The sequence below is a fragment of the Vespa crabro genome, chromosome 15, assembly GCF_910589235.1.
Source record: "Vespa crabro chromosome 15, iyVesCrab1.2, whole genome shotgun sequence".
NCBI classification, from domain to species: Eukaryota; Metazoa; Arthropoda; class Insecta; order Hymenoptera; family Vespidae; genus Vespa; species Vespa crabro.
This window is the reverse complement of record NC_060969.1, coordinates 1,481,162-1,499,748: the sequence shown is the minus strand read 5'-3', so window position 1 is coordinate 1,499,748 and position 18,587 is coordinate 1,481,162. Positions and strand designations below refer to the sequence as shown.

The following is an 18,587-nucleotide window of genomic DNA, read 5'->3' as shown; positions in this document are numbered from 1 at the left end:
AAGTTGTGTAAAAAATGAATAGTTTGTTTGCCATATACATTGGTTTTGAGAGAAGAAAAAAAAATTGTATGGCAACTTTGTAACTTACTCTGTTTAACTGTGCATTGTATAAAGGGATCACCAGTGTAGCCATAAAGGCAAGTACATATTGGTATATGATTTAATACGTGACATTCTGCATTTACACCACATGAACTTGGACATGGATCAACACATTTGTGATTGATACATGACAAATAGTTACTACATTCACTATTACTAATACATTCAGGTCGGCAATTTGGTGGTGTGCCAATGAATCCATCCTTGCAAGAACACGATGGTGCATTATTTGTAATTTGACAATGAGAATTAGGACCACAAGGTGTTGGTTGACAAGGATTTAAAGTTGGTGGTATTTCATCGGCTTTAAAAGAAACAGAAAAATATAAAAAAAAATCAATATTAATATATAGTTAGTTCTATATATAAGAATATATAAATTCTAATACTTACGTTTAGGTATACAACGGACAAATGGATCTCCGGTAAATATGGGTGCACAACTACAAATAGGACTATGGTTGATTACTTGACAGCGAGAAGATATACCACATGAGCCTGGACAAGGATCTCTGCATTTCATATTAATGCAAGCTTCATTTAATGAACAATCAGTATTAACAGTACATTCAGGTCGACATGCAGGAGGATTTCCAATATATCCGGGAACACATGAACAAATAGCTTGCCCATTAAATTCTTGACATCGGCTATTTGGTCCGCATGGTGATGGATTACACGGTTGAACAATATCTGGATCTATAAGATTCATTGCTTGTAAAGCAAATATGAATAACATATGTAAGAATTAGCATAAAGCTAATTTACCTTTCACGGGATAACATGTAGCAAATGCATTTCCTGACATTCCATCAGGACAACTACACATAGGCGTATGATTTATCACTATACATTGTGCGTTCTTGCCACATGCTTCTGAACATGGATCAGAACATTTATTGCGAACACAAGCTTTATCTAATAGACAATCTGGATTTTGTACACATTCGGGACGGCATCCATAATAAGGATCGCCATGATATTCTGGTAAGCATATACATGTACCATTATGGCACCTTGTATTTGGACCACATGGTGACAGATTACAAAGATCTTGTGGAGTTGGTTTAGCTGTAATATTTTTTCATGATATATAAAACTTATGACTTATAAATATATAAATAATAAAGATGTCCTTTACAAAAGATTTCTTACGTTCTAGTTCTAAGATGCAATTAACGAAAGGATCTCCTGTATAACCATTGGGACATGTACACATTGCCATATGGTTAACTACATAACAATTAGCTCCAATACCGCACGAACCAGGACAAGGATCTGTACATTTCTGTCTTAAACATGCTCTACTACTAATACATTCAGAATCTATTGTGCATTCTGGTCGACAATTGGGTGGACTGCCGATATAATTATCCATACAGGTACATGTAGCTATTCCACTGTTTTTAATATCTTGACATACGGAGAAAGGACCACAAGGTGATGGAATGCATGGATTGATGGGTTCAGGTTGTGGACTAAGTGGAGCTATATGAAAAAATAAATTCAATTTTTTTAATTAATTATATAATAAAATAATTTCTAAACACTGCGATAAATAGTAATTGTTCAGTACTTACGTGAAAGGTCGAAACATCTTACAAATGGATCACCAGTTGAACCTACTTTGCAACTACAGATCGGGCTATGGTTAATAACTTCACATCTCGCATTAATACCACAAATTCCGGGACAGGGATCTATACATTTACGATTTTTGCATGCACGATTTGTCGAACAATCAGAACTGACAGTACATTCTGGACGACAAGCAGGTGGTGTTCCAATGAAAGTAGGCAAACAACTACATATCGCTTGATTATTTGATACGCGACATTGACTGTTGAGACCGCAGGGTGAAGGAATACATGGATCAGTTGGTTTCGCTATAAATGAAACCTAATTAGACTTAATTCTTCGATAAAGATATATGTAGAGATCAAATATTTAAAGTATAACTTACGTGTTTCTTCCACAATATTACAATACAAGAATGGATTTCCAGTATATCCACTTTGACAAGTGCACAAAGGTGCATGATTAACAACTTGACAAATAGAATTTTGACCGCAAAAACCTGAACATGGATTTTGACATTTTGATCGAATGCATGCTTGATCAGCAATACAATCACTATTAATAATACATTCAGGACGACAGCCTTCGTAAGGATTTCCAATATAATTTGGTAAGCAGGAACAAGATCCAACACCATTCGATTCACGACATATTGCATTAGATCCACATGGTGATGGTAGACATGGTGTTACTTTCATGCTTGTGTCTTCGTCGGCTATAATATTTTATTATTTTATTTTTAATAAAACGATTCCATTAATTATACAACTATGATATGACTTAATTTTACTTACGTTGTTTAGGAGCACATTGTACAAATGGATCACCAACAAACCCTGATATACATACACACATAGGTGTGTGACTTATTACTCTACATTCTGCATTAATGCCACAAGAACCTGGACATGGATCTCGGCATTTCTGATTGATACAAGCCAATTGTGTTGAGCACTGACTATTGCTAATACATTCTGGTTTACAGTTTGGTGGAGATCCTATGAATTCTGATAGACAAGAACAAGATCGTGCATCGTTTATGATACGACATTGACTGTTTGGTCCACAAGGTGATGGTTTGCAAAGATCAATAACGACAGGTTGTTTTTCTGCTACATTTAAAAATTTTGTTCAAATGAAATATATAAAATAATGTATACAAATAAATACAAATAAAAGTATAAAAATGTATCTGCTGATAAATTATGAGTGATTACTCACGTATGAAAATGCACATAGTGAAGGGATCGCCTGTTAAATCTCCAGGACAACTACAAATTGGATTGTGATTTACTACCAAACATTGAGCTCTGATACCGCATGTTCCACGACATGGATCTATACACTTTTGATTATTACAAGCCTTATTTGAAGGACAATCAGAGCTGATTATACATTCAGGTCTACAATTTGGTGGTGAATCCAAATATCCAGAAATACAAGAGCAAACAGCTTGTTCATTTATTCTTTTGCATTGACTATTTGGTCCACAAGGTGAAGGATTGCATGGATCTTTTGGTACAGGTGCTATAAAGTCAAAGAAATGTCATGTAAACGATATACATCATAAAATATAAAAATGCATTTATCATACCTTCTACAGATGAACATATAACAAATGGATTGCCTGACATTCCTAATGGACAAGTGCAAATAGGAATATGATTTGCAACATTACAAAGAGCATCTCGGCCGCATGTTCCTATACATGGATTTTTACACTTATTATTAATACAAGCTTCATCTTTTGAGCAATCAAAATTTAAGACACATTCTGGACGACATCCTAAGTAAGGATCTCCTTTATATTCTGGTAAGCAAGTGCAAACTTCATTGATGCATTGTGTATTTGCTCCACATTGTGCACATGGATTTTGTTCATCTGTTTTGTCTATTAATAAATAATAATTATAAACAAGTTTATTCAATAATTCAATTATTATTTAATTTTCATCATTATTTTAATTTCATCTTACCATCTTCTATTTTCGGAATACATTTATCAAATGGATCACCATTGAATTTATCTGGACAGGTACATACTGGTATATGATTGATAACAGAACATGTTGCTCCTATTCCGCATACGCCATTACAAGGATACTGACATTTCTTTTGAATACAGGCTTCATTACTTGGGCAATCTGAATTGTTTATACATTCTGGTCGACAATTAGGCGGTGCTCCTATATAATTTGGTGAACAAGCGCAGGAAGCTTGTCCATTAACATCACGACATTCAGAATATGGACCACAGGGTGAGGGTACACATGGATTTATATAAGTCGGAGGAGTTTCAGTAGATGTATCAGCTAAGAATGATATAAATTGTATAATTTATAGATGAATTTTAATAGAGTTTTATATGTATCATACGTCGCATATCTTACTTGGAATGTTAAAGCAGGAAACAAGTGGATCACCCATAAATCCTGATTGACACGAACATATAGCATTATGGTTGATAACTTCACATCTAGCATTTAGGCCACAAGAACCAGGACATGGGTCACTGCATTTTCTGTTTATACAGGCTAAGAGAGGAGAACATTCGGCACTGACCGAACATTCGGGTCGACATCTTGGTGGAATTCCTATAAAATCGGGTAAACAGGTACAAACTGACTGTCCATTTACAACACGACATTCACTATTTGGTCCACACGGCGATGGATTGCAAGGTTTGCTAATTGCATCTTGAATATCTAAAAAAACAAGTATTTAAATATATTAAATATTATTACATTGTTTACAAATATTACAAAGTGGGTATAATTACATACCCATTTCTAATGGTTTACAAGACGTAAATGGATTGCCGGTATGTCGAGGATAGCAATTACAAATCGGTAAATGATTGATTACTTGACATTCGGCATTTAATCCGCATGTTCCAGGACAAGGGTCTATACATTTCGTATTAATACAAGCCTTATTTGCAGGACAGTCAGAATTTAGAATACATTCGGGCCGACAACCTTCGTAGGGATTGCCGATGTAATCTGGTAAACAAATACATGAGCCTATACGATTGAGTTCTTTACAAATTGCATTTGAACCGCAAGGAGATGGATCACATGGTCCTGGTTCAGGAAGGGGTGAAGCTAAAAATATAATAATTGTTACGAAATATTTAGAATGGACAGATTTATGATTTAAAGTTGTACTTACGCGTTTTAAAGGTACATTGAGTGAAAGGATCTCCAGTATATCCACTCATACATGTACACATTGGTGTATGGCTTACAACATGGCAGTTTGCATTGGAACCACATGCGCCAATACAAGGGTCTTTACATTTTTGATTAATGCAAGCCAATTGAGTAATGCATTCATTATTATTGATACATTCTGGTCTACAGTTTGGTGGAATGCCAGAGAATTCAGGAAGACAGGAACACGACGGTGAATTGTTAAGTATTTGACACTGAGAATTGGGACCACAAGGTGATGGTTGACACGGGTCTATTGGTGGTTGTTCCACTACATATGAAATAATCATTTGTTTTAAAAACATATTTTCCAAATGTGTGAGAAATAAGTAATCTGAATAAAATATCAAATGTATCTTACATAAAATCATGCAGCGTATGAAAGGATCACCAGTATAACGCAATGGACAACTACAGATTGGATTATGATTAACAACATTGCATAAGGCTTCTATACCACAAGATCCAGGACAAGGGTCTACACATTTTTGATTATTACAAGCTTCATTTTGTGGACAATCAGTGCTTACTATACATTCTGGTCTACAAGTTGGTGGAATTCCTAAATATCCTTTTATGCAAGAACATACAGCTTGTCCATTTACTACACGACATTCACTATTAGGACCACAAGGGCCAGGGCTGCATGGATTAACAGGAGGCATACCTAATAATAAATAATAAATTAATAAAACAAATATTTGATTTTATATATCATTGTTTTACTGCAGTTTAAATAAATCTTTAATCAATTAACTGTAATTAATAAACTAGATAAAAATAATTTAATAGTTTTCGTAATATACTGATAAATGAAAATACCTTGTACAGGAATGCATTGACTAAATGCATTGCCAGTCATATTTCCAGGGCAACTACACATAGGTATATGATTGATAACATTACATAGAGCATTAGCTGCACAAGCTCCCATACATGGATTTATACATTTATTTCTAGAACAAGCTTGATCTCTTGGACAATCTGAATTTAAGACACATTCAGGCCGACATTCTAGATATGGATTGCCTTGGAAATCTGGTAGACAAGTACAGGTACCATTGGAACATTTCGCATTTGGACCACATGGCGATGGATTACATAAATCAGCAGGTATAACTGGCGTGGCTGAAGAATTAAGGGAAATCAGGATTACCATTCTTTTTTTAAATTTTTGATGATATGTCAATTTTGTTTAATATATTGAAAGCTTACGTGTTGCAGGTAATAATCGGCAAAGTGTGAATGGATCTCCGGTATATCCTGTGGGACACGTACACATTGGGATATGATTAACTACAGCACAAATAGCACCTGAACCACATGAACCTGGACAGGGATCTCTACATCTTGTTTCAAAGCAAGCTTTGTCGCTTGGGCATTCGGAATTTATGGTACATTCAGGTTTACAATTTGGTGGTTGTCCAATATATGTTTCTAAACATGTACATGCAGGTGTACTACCAATGTTTTTACATTGAGAGAAACGGCCACAAGGGGATGGCACACAAGGGTCTTTCTCAACAACATCAGGCATTGTTATGGCTGTAAATGATGAAAGCAATACAAAAAATAAATAAATAATGTACGAATAAATAAAAATAAATAATAATTATAATTAAATAAGAAAATTGATAAAGATAGTATTCTATGTAGTTATAATATTATATACACATTATTAGTAAAGATCTTACATGGTATGGTTGTGCACACTGTGAAAGGATTACCACTATATCCAGGTGCACAACTACAAATTGGACTGTGATTGACAACAATACATTTCGTGTTTAATCCACATGGACTTGGGCAAGGATTAATACATTTGTGATCCTTGCATGCTAGTTGAGATGGACAATCAGAACTAACAACACATTCAGGTCGACAGCCAGGTGGATTACCAACGTACGTTGGTAAACAGGAACATACTGGTTGTCCAGATACATCTTTGCATTGGCTATTGGGACCACAAGGTGACGGAGAACAAACATTTTTTTCTTCCATAAATGCTAAGGAATAAATAAACGAGTTAATAATTGTTTTTGACTTGGAATCTTTTACAATAATAGAATTTAAACTTACTATCAAGAGAACAGAAAGAGAATGGATCGCCAGTGTATCCTGTACGACAAGTACAGAATGGTTGGTGATTAACAACTGCGCATTCTGCGTTTTGTCCACACATGCCGGGACAAGGATCTCGACATTTATTTTGTACACACATTCGATTAGATGGGCAATCAGGATTGATAACACATGCGGGTCTACATTCTTCATATGGATTACCAATATAATCAGGTGGGCAATAACAAACACCAACATTATTCTGTTCTTTACATATAGCGTTTGTACCACAAATATTTCCGGAACAGGGAGATGGTTCTGGACGATGTGCTACAACAATCGGAAATTGTATATGAGAATTAATTATGTAAAAGTATTGTGTTTGTAAATAGTTATGATCTTACTTATAAATGAACAGCTAGTATAAGGGTCCCCGGTATAACTGTTCGGGCATACGCAATGTACAATATGATGGACAACATGGCATTCTGCGTTTATACCGCATAAACTTGGGCACGGATTTGTACACTTTTGTTGAACACAAACTTGGTTGGCGGGGCATTCAGAATTAGATATGCACTCAGGTTTACAGTTCGGTGGTGTGCCTTTATATTCAGGAAGGCATGAGCAAGAGGGCAATTCATTGACAATTTGACAGAGAGCGTACGGGCCACATGGTGATGGTTGACAAGGATTTACTATTGGTATGATAACTTCGTCTGTAGGAAAGTATATGTAGTTGTTTAAGTGTTACTTTACTTATAGACTATTTGATTATAATATTGTATATAAATTTGTATTTCATTTTGTTAGATTAAGAATTGGTTACAGCTTACTTATAATATCGCATTTGATGAAAGGATTTCCTGTATAGCGTTCAGGACAAGAACAAATTGGATTATGGTTGACTACAATACATTTCGCTTGCAAACCACACGTTCCTGGGCAAGGGTCTTTACATTTTTGATTTTTACAAACTTGATTTGCTCTACAGTCCGAATTTATGGTACATTCTGGTCTACATAATGGTGGTGTTCCGAGATAATTCGGTAAGCAAGCGCATATAGCTTGATCATTGAAAGTTTGACAAATACTATTTGGACCACATGGTGATGGTTGACACGGTGTTTTAACAGGAGGAGCTATGAATTAATAATATAAAACGAATAATTATGTATAGGCCGTCATTAATGAATATTATTTTACTAAAACATTCATACCTTTGATAGTTTGACATGAAATAAGAGCATTACCAGTTGTACCATATGGACAACTACACATAGGAATATGATTAAAAACATTACAAATAGCGTTTTGTCCACAAGTCTGAAGACAAGGATCTAAACATTTGTTTCGAATGCAAGCCTTATTTATCGCACAGTCTGTACTTAATACACACTCTGGTCGACAACCTGTGTAAGGATCACCGTAATATTCGGATATACAAACACATGTTTCTTGTTTGCATTCACTGTTAGGACCACATGCACTGCAGAAATTATTTTCCAATGGACTTTGCGCTATATTAGAGAATACTAACGTTATTGATTTATAAATAAATAAAAAAAAGTATTTTTAAAAGGATTTCATTGAGTATCTTACATATTGGTTTATATTGACAGCTAACAAATGGATCTCCTGTGTAACTTTCCAAGCATGAGCAAATTGGTAAATGATTATGAACTGTGCAAACAGCATTAAGACCACAAGATCCAGGACAAGGATCTTGACACTTTTGCTGTATACAAGCTAAATTACTTGCACAATCAATAGATGTTAAGCACTCAGGTCTACACTGTGGAGCAAAACCAATATAATTTTGCATACAAGAACAAGATGGAGATCCATTGATGTTACGACACTGCGAATTTGGACCACATGGTGATGGGATACAAGGATCTTTTTCAGGTTCGTAAGATGGCATCGCTAGAAGTAATGAATATATGATAAAAGTTTGTTTTTTAAAATATTATTTGTTGGAGTATTATTACTAATAGCTAAAATAATGCTGGAATATTAATTAGCTTACGTGATAAGAAAATGCAGGTAGTAAATGGATCGCCCGTATATCCAGGTCTACAAGAACATATGGGATTGTGATTGATTACTTTACATGTAGTATAGAGACCACAAGAATCAAGGCAAGGATCAATGCATTTTTTATTCCTACATGCTTGATTTGTTGGGCAATCAGTACTAATTGTGCATTCTGGTCTACAATTAGGCGGTACGCCTAAATAAGTTGGTAAACAAGTGCAGGATACTTGTCCATTACTCTCTTTGCACTGAGAGTATGGACCACACAAATTAGATTGACATGCATCAATAGAATCTGTTTCTGTAAAGAATTAAAATTGAAGAACTATGAATAAAATTTTCGTAAGATTTGTACAAATTCGAAAACTCGATAGCCTTACGTGTAGGTAATAAAGGATTGCAATTTACGAAAGGATCTCCAGTATATTGTTCAAAACAAGTACAAGTTGCTGCATGATTAATCACATAACAATTGGCATTTGGAGCACACATTCCAGGGCAAGGATCTTTACACCTCATGTTGATGCAAGCTCTGTTTGATGGACAGTCAGAATTGAGAATACATTCTGGTCTACATCCTTCATAAGGATTACCGATATATTTTGATAAGCATGTACAAGAACCAGTATTATGTTGCTCACGACATATTGCATTTGCACCACATGGAGATGGTGTACATGCTGTAGGTCTATCCGTTTGTACATCAACTAAGATAAAATGGATGTTAATACATAATTTTGTCAGAATTACTGAAGTAGTATAATAATTCTATTATCTTACATTTTTCTGGTGAACATTGAGTAAATGGATCACCAGTGTAACCAATGGAACATGCACACATTGCCGTATGACTGACTACGTTACATATGGCATTAATACCACATGAGCTAGTACAAGGATCATTACATTTCTGATTGATACATGCCAATCGACTTGAACATTCGGAATTACTAATACATTCTGGACGACAATTTGGAGGAGATCCAATGAATTCAGGTAAACAGGAGCATGATGGATTTTCATTGATTACTTCGCATCTTGCATTTGGACCACATGGTGATGGTAAACATGGATTGATTGGAATTTCAGGCTTCGTTGCTGATATTAGTAAAAAAAATTTGAATTAAACAATATTGAATATACTTTTTGAAAATAAATCGATGTAAATAAATTTAAGAAAAAATGCTTACGAATAGGAGAACAATTAATAAATGGATCACCAGACATTCCTGAGAGGCATGAACAAATAGGATTGTGATTAATCACATTGCAAATAGTATTGCGACCACAACTTCCAGGACATGGATCGATACATTTCTGATTACTACACGCTTCATTCGGTGCACAATCTGAACTAACGACACATTCAGGTCGACAAGTTGGTGGTGCACCTATGTAGCCCTTAATGCAAGTGCATGTGGCATGCATATTATGTTGTCTACAAAGACTATTGGGTCCACAAGGGGATGGATTGCATGGATCACTCTCTAAAGGTGCTGTAGAAAAATATTGAAGAAAATTTACTCAAAATAAAGTAGTAATGCAAAAAAGAACCATAAGTATTATGTGGCAAAAATTGTACCTTGGATAGGCAAACATAATACAAATGCATTTCCTGACATTCCCAATGGACAACTGCACATTGGAACATGATTATAAATGTTGCATAAAGCATTTTGCCCACAAGTAGCAATACATGGATCAACGCATTTATTTCGTACACATGCTTTCGATAAAGCACAATCAGTATTTAAAATGCATTCTGGACGACAACCAGCATATGGATCACCGAAATATTCATCTAAACAAGTACAGGCACCATCTATACATTTTGCATTAGCTCCACATGGAGATGTTGCACATGGATCAACGTATAGTGGTTCAGCTGTAATGATACATTTTTAAGAAGTATTATATGTATATAGGAATATATGTTACATGTAATGTAATTTCATGTGAAATATAAAAAAACTTACTTTCCTGAGGATAACAGGATCTAAAGGGATCACCTGTGTAACCGTTAACACAAGAACAAATTGGAATGTGATCGAGAATTTTACATTCTGACATGATACCACATGATCCTGGGCAAGGATCTTTACACTTTTGTTGTATACAAGCATTATTTGAAGAACAATCAGAATTAGCAGTGCATTCTGGTCGACAGTTCGGTGGACTACCTATGTATGTCGATAAGCAAGCACAAGATGGTAATCCTCCTATATTTTGACATTCAGCATAAGGACCACATGGAGATGGAATACAAGGGTCTTTTGGAACGATATCTTGCTGTGTAGATACTGTCACTAAGAAGAGCATTTTAATTATTATTAAAGAAAGTAAAAAATATTGAAATCTTATTATTAGTAAAATTTACTTACAAGGTATCGGGAAACAAACTGTAAATGGATCACCAGTATAACCCATAGCACAGTTGCATAAAGCTGCATGATTGATAACTCTACAATTAGTATATAATCCACAGGAGGTTGGACACAAATTCGTACACTTTTGTTTTACACATGATTGAGTTGCAGGACAGTCAGAATTCGAGACACATTCAGGTCTACACATAGGTGGTCTACCTACATATGTTGGCAAACAAGTACATACAGCTACTTCATTAACCACTCTACATTTACTATTTGGGCCACATTCTGTACTACTGCATGGATTTGTTTTGTCTATATCAATATCTAAAGTATAAACAAAATTTATAAAGTAAATTTTTTATATTAAAATTATTAAATTTAAAAAACAATTAAAGACGAAAATCAAACTTTACCCATTTCTTTCACGAAACAATGTCGGTACGGATCACCGGTATAAGAAGGAAGACAAGAACATGTTGCAATATGATTTACAACATTACAATTTGCATTTGTGCCACATGTTCCAGGACATGGATCTATGCATTTGGAGTTGGTACACGCTTTACTTTGTATACAATCAGAATTTAGGATGCATTCGGGTCTACATCCTTCATATGGATTTCCAGTATAAGTAGAAAGACAAGAACACGAGCCTGCATTATTTCGCTGAGTACATACAGCATTAGGACCACATGGTGATGGTAAACATGGATTTATTTGCATCGAATCACCTTCGACTACAAAAAATAAATATTTTTATCTCATGAAATTCTAGGAGTTTGTAAAATGTCCATAAATTTTTTGGGCTTACTTGGTTTAGTAATACATTGTACAAAAGGATCTCCAGTGTATCCAATAGGACAGAAACACATTGGAGTATGACTAATTGTTCGACATTCTGAATTAATTCCGCACGAATCAGTGCACGGATCTTTGCATTTTTTATTTATACATGCCTGATGACTAAGACATTCACTATTGCTGATACATTCAGGTCTACATTGTGGTGGAGAGCCAATATAATCTAACAAACACGAACATGATGGCGAATCATTAATTATTTGACACATACTGTTTGGTCCACAAGGTGTTGGTTGACAATGATTCAATTGTACTGGTGGTAATTCCGCTATAAGAAAATTGTATTGGTATATAAAGACAATTTTAATGAAATTATGTGACAATAAACTAATAGATCTTACGTATTGGACTACATTGAACAAATGGATCTCCTGTATGATGGTCTGAACAATAACACACAGGATTATGATTTTTCACTATACATTTAGCAGCAACACCACAACTTCCAATACAAGGATTTCTACATTTTTGATTTGTACATGCCTCATTAGGAGGACATTCCGTACTAACTATACATTCAGGTCTACACATAGGCGGAGTTCCAATATAACCAGAAACACAACTACATATTGCCTGACCATTACTAGTACGACATTGACTATTTGGTCCACAAGGTGATGGTGTACACGGTGAAGATAGAACAGAAGCTATAAGATAGTAGTGATTATAAATAAGGATAATTCTTTTAACATATTTCAAAAACATTAACATACACTTCTAATTTTGTTATAAATACCTTGAACGGAATGACAATATACAAAAGCGTTTCCTTCATAATTTACTGGACAACTACACATTGGAATATGATTGATGACGTTACATAATGCATTGCTTACACAGGTTCCTATACAAGGATCTTTACATTTGTTATTAATACAGGCTTTGTCACGAGCACAATCTGAATTGAGAACACATTCTGGACGACACCCTATTGTAGGGTCACCGAAATATTCAGATAAACAAGAACAGATACCATTTTCACATTGTGTATTAATACCACAAGGGGATGGATTACAGGCATCTATTTCATCCGATTGTGCTAAAGATAAAAATTCGTTGATTAGAAATTAAATATATAAAATAAATAAAATGTATATGTGACTTTTTTCTATGTTAATAGAAAAATAATATTTTTTTTCAATATAATAGTATAAATTGCTTACTTAATGGCTGCTGATGACAATTATCAAATGGATCACCCGTATATCCATCAAAACACGAACATATTGGTAAATGATTGAATATTGTACATTGGGCATTAAACCCACAAGATCCTGGACATGGATCAATGCATTTATTTTGTATACATGCTTTGTTACTGGGACATTCTGAATTAATTGTACATTCGGGTCGACAATTTGGTGGACTACCAAAATAATTTGGTAAACAAGTACAAGAAGGTATTTGACCAACAGGCTGGCATAAAGAATTAGGACCACATGGTGATGGTAAGCAAGGATCCTGTTGAACATCTGGTATTTTTTCTGGTGGAACTATAATCAAATTGCACATTTCAATAGAAGGATATACATATAATATGTATTTTCCAAATATAGAACATGGTATGTACCAGTTAAATAGAAGCAAGCGGTAAAAGGATCTCCTGTATAACCATTTTTGCAAATGCAAATTGGACTATGATTGATAACTCTACAATCAGTGTTAATGCCGCATAGATCTGGACAAGGATCAATACATTTTTGTTTGACACAAGCTTTATTCAACGGGCATTCTGTACTCACTATACACTCAGGTCTACAACCTGGTGGAGTACCAATATAATTTGGAAGACATGAGCAAACTGCCTGATTATCATTTTTACGACATTCACTATTTGGTCCACAAGGAGATAGATTGCAAGGATCATCTTTCTCAATTACAGCTAAAAATTGAATAATTGTTTTATAAAAAACTATTAAAAAAGCTAAAAAATTTGTTAAGAAACAAAAAGATTCTTACGATATTCTGTAATAAGACTACAGAAACGGAATGGATCGCCTGTGTATCCTTGTATACATATACAAGTTGGAGCATGATTAATAACTTGACAAAGTGAATTTTTACCACATGCACCAGGACAAGGATCTTGACATTTAGACCGTATACAAGCACGATTTGCAGGGCAATCTGAATTCATAACGCATTCGGGTCTACAGCCTTCGTATGGATTGCCTATATAATCTAACAAACAAGTACAAGAACCTACTCCTGATTGTTCTTTGCATATTGCGTTTGCTCCACAAGGTGATGGTGTACATGGTGATACTATTGGTTCTATGACTAAAGAATAGAAATCAATATATTGTTATAATAGGTAAGATGATTATTGTACCATTCGTGAAACCTAACTTACTTGAAATTAGTGTACATTGAAGGAATGGATCTCCAGTAAATCCAGAACTACATGTACAAGTAGATATATGATTATTGACATAACACTCTGCATTTGCACCGCATAAACCGGGACAGGGATCTTTACATTTCCTGTTAATACATGAAAGTCGGCTTGGGCAATCACTATTTGTAGTACATTCCGGTCGACATTTAGGTGGTGCTCCCAAAAATTCAGGTAAACAAGAACAAGAGGGTGTTTGATTTATAACTTGGCATTGAGTATTTAAACCACATGGAGACGGATAGCAAGGATTAATAGGTGCAGAAGGTATTTCAACTGCAAAAAAAATTCAAAAGACATTATTTGTAAAAGTGAATTTCAATTTGAATAGTAATTATTTTTCATGACAACAATAATTTGGAATCATGATGAAAGTGATTCTTACCTATTACGCTACATGCAGTGAATGGATCGCCAGTATAACCCTGACGACAAGTACAGATCGGATTATGATTTACGACCGAACATTCAGCTTTTAATCCACATGAACCTGGACATGGATCTTTACATTTTTGATTAATACAAGCTTTAGTTTGATCGCAATCAGAACTAAGTGTACATTCTGGACGACACGTTGGTGGATTTCCAATATAATTTGATAAACATTTGCAAACGGCTACTCCATTTACTTCTTGACATTGACTATTAGGTCCGCATGGAGAAGGTATGCAAGGACGAGTTACTGTATTATCTAATAATGAAATGAAGAAGTAGAACTACATTTTAGATACTTTCTAATTGAATGATGATAAAAGAATAAGTATAAACTTGTAATATTTATGAAAACTTTTTTTCATATATATTTTACTAGAATATAATTGAAGTTATACCCTGTTGTGGATTGCAAGCAATGAAAGCATTTCCAGTCATTCCTGTTGGACAGTTGCACATTGGTACATGATTGATAACTGTACATTCAGCATTGTAACCACATGCTTCTATACATGGATCGACACATTTGTTGCGAATACATGCTTTTTCTCGTGTACATTCTGTATTTGATATACATTCTGGTCGACAACCGATATATGGATCACCTTCGTATTCAGATATACATGTACAAATGCCATTTAAACAATTTGCATTTGGTCCACATGGTGTAGGATTACAGGAATCAACAGATTCTACAACTAAATATATAAAATTAATGATTTGTTGAAAATATATTTTAACTAGATAAAAATAAAATTAATTGTAAATCGAAAATTGAAAGAGTTTGATCTTACGTGTAGACTGCTTTAGAATACAAATACTGAATGGATCACCAGTATATCCTTCGGGACAAGTGCAAATTGGAATATGATTTACTACACCACAATTAGCTCCAACTCCACATGAACCTGGACAAGGGTCCGAACATTTTGTACGTATACAAGCAAGGTAACTAGGACATTCAGAATGTAATGTACATTCAGGTCTACAATTAGGTGGGGTGCCAATAAATGTAGATAGGCAAGAGCAAGATGGATTTCCCTTAATGCTACGACATTCTGAATATGGTCCACAGGGTGATGGAAGACATGGATCTTGTTGAACTGGTGTTTGTGATTGTTCTAATGGTCCTATTATATCAAGAAGAAAATATTAAATATCTATTTCTATTTGTTTTTATACTGAATATTATGTTGATACTAACGTGGAAGTTGGAAACAAATTGAAAATGGATCTCCCGTAAATCCTGCTTGACAAGAACACAATGGACTATGATTGATGATTTTACATAGTGCATTCTTGCCACAAGAATTTGGACATGGATCGATACATTTTCGATTTACACATGCACGATTAAGAGCACATTCTGTACTCGCAACACATTCTGGTCTACATCCGGGTGGAGAACCAACATATTCTGCTAAACAAGTACAAACTGCTTGTCCATTATTTTCTCGACATATACTATTCGGTCCACATGGAGATGGTTGACAAGGATTACTTATGTCTGATGAAAGTTCTATTATAATAAAATGAAATGAGATCGTAAATTTTACACAAAAACAATAAATCAAATATATTAATATCTTGTAAAGCAAGTTATATTATACCTGTTGTAGGTTCTTCGGAACAATATCGGAATGGATCGCCAGTAAATTTCGGAATACATGTACATATTGCTATATGATTAACAACTTGACAAATAGCATTCTGACCACAAGTACCAGGGCAAGGATCTTGACAACGTGATTGAACACATGCTTTGCTTGGTATGCAATCTGAATTAATAGTACATTCTGGACGACAGCCTTCATAAGGATTACCGATATAATCTGATAAACAAATACAAGAACCTACTCCATTTCTCTCTTTACAAATCGCATTAGCTCCACATGGAGATGGAACACACACTTGTGGCATATACATTGGTATATCTGTGAAAGTTGAAATCCCTTTCAGAAAAAATTCTTTATACACTCATTAAAAAAGTTAGAAAGAATATTCATAATCCTTACGTGGTTCTACAACATTGATACATTGAGTGAAAGGATCGCCGGTATAACCGACAGTACAAGTACACATTGGTGTATGTGATACTGTACGACATTCGGAATTAGTTCCACATAATCCAAGACAAGGATCTTTGCACTTTTGATTGATACATGCAAGATTATTACTGCATTCATTATTGCTCACACATTCTGGTCTACAATTTGGAGGTGTACCGACAAATTCTGGCAAACAGGAACATGATGGTGTGTCATTGATTACTTGACACTGAGCATTTGGACCACAAGGAGATGGTGTGCATGGATTTTTTTGTACCAATGGTGTTTCAGCTAAAATTTAACATTGGAATAATTTTCTCTTCCTTTTCGTGTTATTGATTCAATTAATAATAAAATAAAATCAAAAAACAAAAAATGTAAAGAGCTTACGTTTTGGTATACATCTGACGAACGGATCACCGCTTAAACTAGTTGGACAACTACAAATTGGATTGTGATTTACCACTTGACAAATAGCTTTAATACCGCAAGTACCAACGCAAGGATTTCTACACTTTTGATTAATACATGCTTCATTTGGATTACAATCTGTACTAGTTATACATTCTGGCCTACATGTAGGCGGACTTCCTAAAAAGTCAGGAAGACAAGTACAAACTGCCTGACCATTGATTTCTCGACACTGACTATTCGGTCCACAAGGTGTTGGATTACAAGGATTAGTTACAACAGGATCTATTTACAAAAAAGATATTGAAAAATTTTTGAAGAGAATACTTTCATAAATTTGTAATTAAATAAGGATCAAATTTATGCTTACCTCTGAATGGTAAACATGATAAAAACGCGTTCCCTGTCATACCAATAGGACAAGTACACATTGGTATATGATTATAAGTATTACAAAGTGCATTCTGACCACAAGTACCAACGCAAGGATCGACACATTTATTTTTCAAACATGCATTATCCAAAGGACAATCTGTATTAAGAACACATTCAGGTCGGCAGCCCACGTAAGGATCTCCTTTATATTCTAGCAAACAAGTACATTTGCCTTCATTACAGTCCGTATTCGGACCACATGGTGAAGGATTACACAAGTCGACTGGTATATTAGCTACAATAAGATAATTACATGTATTCGATATGAAGTTAATAAAATACGGGTTATTTTGTACAACATATAATTCTTACGTGTCGATGGTTGCAATACACAACTACTGAATGGATCTCCTGTATAACCATCTAGACAAGTGCAAATTGGAATATGATTGAAAACTGAACACTGGGCAAGTGTACCACAAGAGCCAGGACATGGATCTAAACATTTTTCCCTTATGCATGATTTATCGCTAGGACAATCAGCATTTATAACACATTCTGGTCGACAATAAGGTGGACTGCCAATGTATGCAGATAAACATGAGCAAGAAGGAATTCCACCATTGTTTCGACATTCAGAATATGGTCCACATGGCGATGGTATACATGGGTTCATAGGTAAGATAGGTGACAAAGCTAAAAA

The 18,587-nt window shown here is 34.7% G+C and overlaps 1 protein-coding gene across 1 annotated transcript in view; it reads right to left on the bottom strand.

The window, feature by feature from the left end:
• Window positions 1–18,587, bottom strand: part of LOC124429279 — an 85,675-nt gene that overhangs the window by 15,064 nt on the left and 52,024 nt on the right. Inside the window, exons 97-142 of the mRNA XM_046974342.1 lie at window positions 18,257–18,580; window positions 17,880–18,179; window positions 17,489–17,794; window positions 17,066–17,389; window positions 16,661–16,984; window positions 16,255–16,569; window positions 15,845–16,180; window positions 15,449–15,748; window positions 15,004–15,309; window positions 14,577–14,894; window positions 14,183–14,503; window positions 13,794–14,105; window positions 13,387–13,716; window positions 12,960–13,262; window positions 12,565–12,870; window positions 12,174–12,491; window positions 11,776–12,099; window positions 11,372–11,686; window positions 10,967–11,296; window positions 10,573–10,875; window positions 10,181–10,486; window positions 9,771–10,088; window positions 9,371–9,697; window positions 8,983–9,291; window positions 8,556–8,879; window positions 8,174–8,473; window positions 7,790–8,095; window positions 7,358–7,672; window positions 6,972–7,271; window positions 6,587–6,898; window positions 6,108–6,437; window positions 5,715–6,020; window positions 5,254–5,559; window positions 4,852–5,163; window positions 4,464–4,784; window positions 4,071–4,385; window positions 3,657–3,992; window positions 3,275–3,571; window positions 2,902–3,207; window positions 2,475–2,792; window positions 2,066–2,395; window positions 1,683–1,988; window positions 1,258–1,590; window positions 871–1,173; window positions 496–801; window positions 89–406 (exon numbers count right to left, since the gene is read on the bottom strand). Of these exons, the coding sequence (XP_046830298.1) occupies window positions 89–406; window positions 496–801; window positions 871–1,173; window positions 1,258–1,590; window positions 1,683–1,988; window positions 2,066–2,395; window positions 2,475–2,792; window positions 2,902–3,207; window positions 3,275–3,571; window positions 3,657–3,992; window positions 4,071–4,385; window positions 4,464–4,784; window positions 4,852–5,163; window positions 5,254–5,559; window positions 5,715–6,020; window positions 6,108–6,437; window positions 6,587–6,898; window positions 6,972–7,271; window positions 7,358–7,672; window positions 7,790–8,095; window positions 8,174–8,473; window positions 8,556–8,879; window positions 8,983–9,291; window positions 9,371–9,697; window positions 9,771–10,088; window positions 10,181–10,486; window positions 10,573–10,875; window positions 10,967–11,296; window positions 11,372–11,686; window positions 11,776–12,099; window positions 12,174–12,491; window positions 12,565–12,870; window positions 12,960–13,262; window positions 13,387–13,716; window positions 13,794–14,105; window positions 14,183–14,503; window positions 14,577–14,894; window positions 15,004–15,309; window positions 15,449–15,748; window positions 15,845–16,180; window positions 16,255–16,569; window positions 16,661–16,984; window positions 17,066–17,389; window positions 17,489–17,794; window positions 17,880–18,179; window positions 18,257–18,580 (14,475 nt within the window). The remainder of the gene's footprint in view (window positions 1–88; window positions 407–495; window positions 802–870; window positions 1,174–1,257; window positions 1,591–1,682; window positions 1,989–2,065; window positions 2,396–2,474; window positions 2,793–2,901; window positions 3,208–3,274; window positions 3,572–3,656; window positions 3,993–4,070; window positions 4,386–4,463; window positions 4,785–4,851; window positions 5,164–5,253; window positions 5,560–5,714; window positions 6,021–6,107; window positions 6,438–6,586; window positions 6,899–6,971; window positions 7,272–7,357; window positions 7,673–7,789; window positions 8,096–8,173; window positions 8,474–8,555; window positions 8,880–8,982; window positions 9,292–9,370; window positions 9,698–9,770; window positions 10,089–10,180; window positions 10,487–10,572; window positions 10,876–10,966; window positions 11,297–11,371; window positions 11,687–11,775; window positions 12,100–12,173; window positions 12,492–12,564; window positions 12,871–12,959; window positions 13,263–13,386; window positions 13,717–13,793; window positions 14,106–14,182; window positions 14,504–14,576; window positions 14,895–15,003; window positions 15,310–15,448; window positions 15,749–15,844; window positions 16,181–16,254; window positions 16,570–16,660; window positions 16,985–17,065; window positions 17,390–17,488; window positions 17,795–17,879; window positions 18,180–18,256; window positions 18,581–18,587) is intronic.